This window comes from Micropterus dolomieu, unplaced genomic scaffold (assembly GCF_021292245.1).
Source record: "Micropterus dolomieu isolate WLL.071019.BEF.003 ecotype Adirondacks unplaced genomic scaffold, ASM2129224v1 scaffold_14, whole genome shotgun sequence".
Classification (NCBI taxonomy): Eukaryota; Metazoa; Chordata; class Actinopteri; order Centrarchiformes; family Centrarchidae; genus Micropterus; species Micropterus dolomieu.
The window spans coordinates 450-6,710 of record NW_025744020.1 but is presented as its reverse complement, the minus strand read 5'-3'; the positions used below and the strand labels follow the sequence as shown (position 1 = coordinate 6,710).

General features: G+C 39.0%; 1 protein-coding gene across 1 annotated transcript; it reads right to left on the bottom strand.

Annotated features, from left to right (window-relative positions):
* Positions 1-139: 139 nt before the first annotated feature.
* On the bottom strand, positions 140-4,631 carry tyw3 (tRNA-yW synthesizing protein 3 homolog (S. cerevisiae)). The gene is made up of 6 exons (XM_046043116.1): positions 4,249-4,631; positions 3,254-3,334; positions 3,065-3,163; positions 2,828-2,899; positions 2,519-2,652; positions 140-1,262 (listed from the first exon to the last, which is right to left on the bottom strand). The coding sequence occupies exons 1-6, from the start codon at positions 4,414-4,416 to the stop codon at positions 971-973; spliced, it is 846 nt and encodes a 281-aa protein (XP_045899072.1). The 5' UTR covers positions 4,417-4,631; the 3' UTR covers positions 140-970.
* Positions 4,632-6,261: the final 1,630 nt, after the last annotated feature.

Below are 6,261 nucleotides of genomic sequence, written 5' to 3'. Positions count from 1 at the left end.
CAACGTTGAATGCTTCTGTAACTAAGCAAAACTGTAAAAACAACAATAACAAAAATACTGAAAATAGTCTTTTACCATTTGTAGAAACTTGCTCTCTGTCCAATTCAAAGACATGGCTGTTGACACCCAACAACTCCAATTTATAGTCTATTTAGCTGTTTTTAATAGCAACAAACTTTCAAAATATTTCTGGTTTTAACAGCCTCGTATGTCGAATATTATTCCTGCACAGATTAGAGGAGTCTCTCAAACGGAGCTGAAGAGGGCAGGGTTGTGTTAAACCGAGCAAAAAGGGTTTCATAAGCGGTCCAGCCATACGTTTAAAGTATCTTGTTTTTTCATCTCTGTCAACAACCAATTACAAAACACTTACTCAAAAAGTAATTGAAACCACTAGTTCAAATACAAGTTAACAGAAATACTGACCACATTTATGTACATGTAAGTAAAAATATGATATATCAAATGTATGCATCTTACAATTTTAACAAAGATTAACTGCAGTAAGTTGTTAGCACACCTATGAGTTACATGGTGCATTCATGTGCTGTTGGCATAATTGGAAAATTCACATGAACGCCCCCTAAAGCCGGAAAAACAACTTGTAAAGTCTGAGTAAGTTTTGGTACACGGGTTGCCGAATTGTTGACATCATACATGAAGAAATATGGCGGACAACATGGTTAGAAACGTTTGATTAATGGTGTGGAATCAAGTATTGCATATATACATTTTTTTGCTAAGGTCTCATTTGTAATATGGTATTAGGTTATAACGGTTAGTTTTTTTTTGAATGCCAACAAAACGGTTTTATACTACGGAGGCAGGACATTTCTGTTTGCCCTAGTTTTTGCTGCGATAGCTTGTAATCTGTAATTAGAGTGATTAAAACAAGAAATACGGCAGTTTGATTTCTGAAATCATGGAAAGCTAAGTTTTTTTACTGATGTATAAAATGTCTTATATTATTTTACTGCACAGTACTCGTGTCCATGTTTGCAGAGAACAGATCCAGACAGTCGTCCGGCTCTGGCTGACTGCTCGGCCCATCACCATGGTAACAGTCAGTCTGACGGTGTTGTTCCCTCTTCCGTCTACGTTTATACACACTTGTTCTGCCCTTGTCCTTCTTTTCTTCTTCTGCCTTTTCCGTCTCCAGTCTATCAGGCGGATCTTGTAGTTCCTGTGAGACGGGGGGATCTGGAATTTGTAGTTTTTGTAGTTTCTCTGTAGGCAGGGCCGATTGCAGATTCTGGTAGAACCTGGAGATGAAAATAAATAATAAATATATAGAAATCTAAGCTCCCTGCCGCTGGGCTTACATCTGCATGTTTGAATTGAATTCTGATTAACTTTTTTTTATATGTAGCTATTGTTAGCAGTGTTGCACTTGATAAATTGATTAATCTTTTGGATTAATGAAACAAATAATCAAATATTTGGATTATGAAACGCACAATTTACTCAATGATTCTTCTTTAGCTATCAGCTTTCTAAATTAAACAAGAGGTTGATTGAGGCAGTACATATTTTAATGAACGTTTCTGCTGCAACAACAGAAAGTTCCCCTGTACTCATCTGTGCAGCTAATCTGCTGTTAACAAGACATATCGTATTTCTAGTGAGTAGCTTACTGCCAGTATACTGCAACACGCACAATATTTTTCATACAAACAAATAACTTCATGTATTACATTATAGCCGAATTTACAAGAGGGGAATGATAAAGATTTTGTAGTCGACAGCATTTCACAACATTTATAAACTCGTAAAACGCTGGGATTTTTTAAAGGAGTCTAGTGCTATTTAGCCCCGACCTCACACATAAAGGAGATTTTCCACTCTTATGCAAATGACCAAATTACATTAGTAGCCTCATTAGCTCTGCGATCAGTACTCATCGTACCCGGTCCAGCAGGGTACTGCTTTTAAAAGCTCTCATGCTGTGCACCATCTACTTGGAACTCCTTGCAGAGGAGCCTCCGGTTGGAGGTGTTGGTGCCTTTTGCGAAGTTCAAATCTCTGATTATGGAAGTTTTTAAATATGTACATTTTTTTAAATTAGCAGGCATTCGATCAATGTATTTTATCTGCATGGAGGCGTCTTAATGTACTGGTTTTTATAGTGTGCTGTTGGTCTGCACATGTGTAAGGGTAAAATGAAAGATGTTCTGATTGTATTGTAGTAGTTTTATTTCTGTACTGTCAGACTTGCTGTCCTGCTGCCTTTCTTGGGGTAGACGCCCTTGAAAAAGAGATTTTATCTCAATGGGTCCTCCCCTATTTTAACAAAAAAAATTGTTTCCCATTTAGAAATTGTCTGGTGCATCATTTCTGTAAAGTTAGGAGTGTAAACAGGACCGTTGTGTATAATTGCTGCTCTAAACACCAATAACAATTCTTGACAAAGAGAAACGTTACAGCTCATAACGTAAAGTAACATGGATTTAATTCATGTCACTAGCTTGCTAACTACATTATTTGTTTTACCAATCAGAGAGCCAAACAGCCGACTGACCTGTGGATCCGTCTAAGGTTCTCCTCCATCTTCTGATTGGCTATCTGAGTTAGAAAATGGATGTACTCATGTTCCACCAGGAGCTTTCCTTCGTGGCTGAGAGGAACCTCCAGGCCGTGGGTACTACGGACAGCCTAGAGGGACAAAATCACAGCTTTTAGGCGGTATGTAAGCAACACATGCCGCAAAGCAAAGGGCTGTTTCTACTGCATGGATTATTTAACGGATTGTGATAGTACTAGTAGAGTAACGGCAAACAAATAGTTTTCTGCACAATCCTGGAAATGGCGTTCATGTCACAAAACCTACCGTGATGATTTTCCCCGTCTTGCTGACAGTGAGACCTGAGTTCCTGAATCCTGAGTTGATAGCCACTGAGTGCTGGAGAAGAAACCAGTGAAAGAGCAGCTTAGACCTTCATTCCCCCCGGCAGTGCAGAGCCTACATACTTATGTCGTCTTCTGGACTATTCACAGAGGAGTTAAATCAACAACACTGTAATTGTTCAACAGTAATATATATAAATAAATAAACTGTCCCTCTCACCATCAGCTGAGCATCATCCAGGCGCCTACACTGAACATGGAGCACAAAGGGCTCAAACTTCAACACTGCATCTCCACTGGACCTGGCTAGAGCAGACGTCTGAAGAACAAACACATTGTACCCTTAGTACTATTAAATGAATATTATTAGAGGAAATATCACAAGTGCATGAGTCCATCCATGTCTCACCAGGTCATCAGATGTGCACTTCTGGTGTGAGACAAACAGCCAAACACAATTTTGTTTTTGGACACGACTGCTCTCTGGAGCCTAGAAGGGAAAAAAAAAAAAAACAGATGGGGAACTCAGGTGGGATTTAAAAAACCAGACCAACACCGACACACTAGACGACTGCTGCTGGACGACGCTGAAGTTAGCTTCTGATCCGGCAGCCAAGGGGAAAGTTAAGGGAAACTCAGGTCCAGATCAAAAACCACTATGCCTGTAGAGTTGTCAGAGGATAAAGTTTCTTTAAAACATAGTTTCAGATTTGTGACACCTTGAAAATGAAAACACAAACTGGGATTTATTTGGTCTACCTGTAAAAAACAAACAAACAAAAAAATACATATACGTCGCCCTTTTTTTCATTTTCACAAATAAAATAAAAGGTTTCGCAAATCTGACACTGTGTTTTAAAAAAACTTTATCCTCTCTGAAATAATCTAGTCCAGATTTGACAGCTCTGGTTATAGTGCTTTTTGGTCTGGACCCGGTTTAATGTGCTCTAAATGCAACATACATTAATAAATGTTAAACAAATGTGGACCCCTGTTTTAAAGAAATTTTCTGAAATAATCTGGATCCAGATCCAAAAAAATCCAGATTTGCCAGCTCTTGGCACAGTGGACCTGCTGAATCAGAAGCTAACTTCAGCTTCATGCACCAAGTTATTCTGTAAATGTCTTTATTTTTATTAAGGCGCACACAAAATCCAGGTGGCAGGTGACTATTCAAAATATAAAGGAATATAATGAAATAATCAGCAGCTTGTTTGTTTTTATACCTTAAGGGACTTTTTATTTTTTAGACAACGCACATTTGGTTTCCCTTTATTTACATAGCATGTTTTCTTATTGTGCAAATGAAGCTTTCTGCTTTCTCAAATCATTTCATGTTGTTATCTTTCAGGAAACTTAACATAAAAGTGTTGGAGACATGTCCCCAGTGTCTGCGCTCCTCACCCCATCGATGAGGAGGATTCTCCCAGAGCAGGAGCTGGTGGTGAAGTACTCCTCGCAGCTGTTGAGCAGAGACACTACATGTTCAATGTCTTCATCCACACTGCCCTTCTTACTCAGGTCCAGCTTGTTCAGACTCTGCTTCTTCCAGTGGCTGAACGTTTGATCCATAGCTCCTCATTTAGCTTTAACGTGGCTGCACGTGCTCCAGCTGTTCAGCGTGAGCTCATCTCCGCAGAGACGCAAGCGGGGGGGACGCTGAAAAGTATCTGTAGCCCGTGCGCCACTTCATAAAATAAAGTCCTGCTACCACATTCACGGATGTGTTCGTTGTTTCTTCTTGTGCAAAATGGTGGCCGAGATACTTGCCATCAGCAGACACCGCCTCCTGCTGCACCGGAGGTGAGAAACACGCTCCTCTTCTTCTTCTTTGTTGTCTGGCAGATTGCAACCATTACTTTTAAAGGTGCACATCTACTGTACCGGAGGATGCAGCATGAACTATGAACTACTTCGCTGGGACTAAATTATATCATCAAAAATAAATAAATAAATAGATAAACAAATAAACATAAGCAAAACAAACAAACAAACAAATAAATCCTAGCTTTATTGGCAAGACGTTTTAGTTCAAACATGTTGCCAAAGCAGAAAGTCACATATAAACAGTAAAATTAAATTAAACAACAATAATAATCATTGTGATCTCAGATCGGCTGTTGAATAGGACGATTTGGAATTCATTATGCAGATATCCTGCTGTTGGTTTATAAAGCACTGAACGGTTTACGGCCAAAATACATTTCTGATCTTCTGCTTCGTTATGAATCATCCAGACCTCTCGGGTCGTCTGGGATCAGATCTGCTTTCTGTCCCCAGAGTCAAAACTAAACGAGGAGAAACAGCGTTTTAGTTTTTATGCTCCGCAGGTCTGATAAAACTGTCAGTTATTTAAAAAAGACTGCAGACTTTTCTTTTTACCACTACCTTTAACTAGTAGATTGATAACTTACACTGCACTGTAACTTTTACTGTACTGTTTTCTTTGTCTTAGTTTTTAGATATTAACACTATTTAAAAAGCTTAGAGTGCTCTTTTGATTCTACCATCGCACACGGCTGATCGTCAGTTAACGGAGCTGAGTAGAATTACAAGGATTAGAGTCCCTGTTTTGTCCAATGTTAACTTGTTGACAGGGCCCGCTGTTAACCGCTTTTACCAGAGTTTGTAGCGTGGACAATTTGGATTTACAGAGACGACTGTATCTAAAGAATAAGGGTTAGAGTCCCCTTAGAGTTAGAGTCACTAAAAGTTAAAGGGTTAGAGTCCTCTTAGAGTTAGAGTCACTAAGCGTTAAAGGGTTAGAGTCCTCTTAGAGTTAGAGTCACTAAGCGTTAAAGGGTTAGAGTCCTCTTAGAGTTAGAGTCACTAAGCGTTAAAGGGTTAGAGTCCTCTTAGAGTTAGAGTCCTCTTAGAGTTAGAGTCACTAAGCGTTAAAGGGTTAGAGTCCTCTTAGAGTTAGAGTCCCCTTAGAGTTAGAGTCCCTAAAAGTTAAAGGGTTAGAGTCCTCTTAGAGTTAGAGTCACTAAAAGTGAAAGGGTTAGAGTCCTCTTAGAGTTAGAGTCCTCTTAGAGTTAGAGTCACTAAAAGTTAAAGGGTTAGAGTCCTCTTAGAGTTAGAGTCCCTAAAAGTTAAAGGGTTAAAGTCCCTAAGTGTGAAAAAAAGGGGTATAGGGTGGGAGATGGGGAATCAAAGGAGTAAAATAAGCAAAAGTGGAAGACCTGCCTGTTTTTATTTTCTATTTAACTTTTTAAACTGTTTTATATTTCCCTGTTGCTTTTATGTTTTATGTAAAGCACTTTGAATTACCTTGTTGTTGAAATGTGCTATACAAATAAACTTGCCTTTGCCTTATAGCAGAGGTGGGACCAGGTCATGTCTCAAGTCGAGACAGACAAGTCCCAAATCAAGTCCTTAACTTTGAGTTTCAATTTAAAAATTAAAAAACCTTTATTG

Coding starts and splice junctions, on each gene's coding strand:
- tyw3 (XM_046043116.1), bottom strand. CDS start 4,416: ATGGATCAAACGTTCAGCCACTGGAAGAAGCAGAGTCTGAACAAGCTG. Junction 3,164..3,253: donor AGTGCACATCTGATGACCTG/GTGAGACATGGA, acceptor TTTGTTCTTCAG/ACGTCTGCTCTAGCCAGGTC. Junction 2,900..3,064: donor TGGATGATGCTCAGCTGATG/GTGAGAGGGACA, acceptor TTTCTTCTCCAG/CACTCAGTGGCTATCAACTC.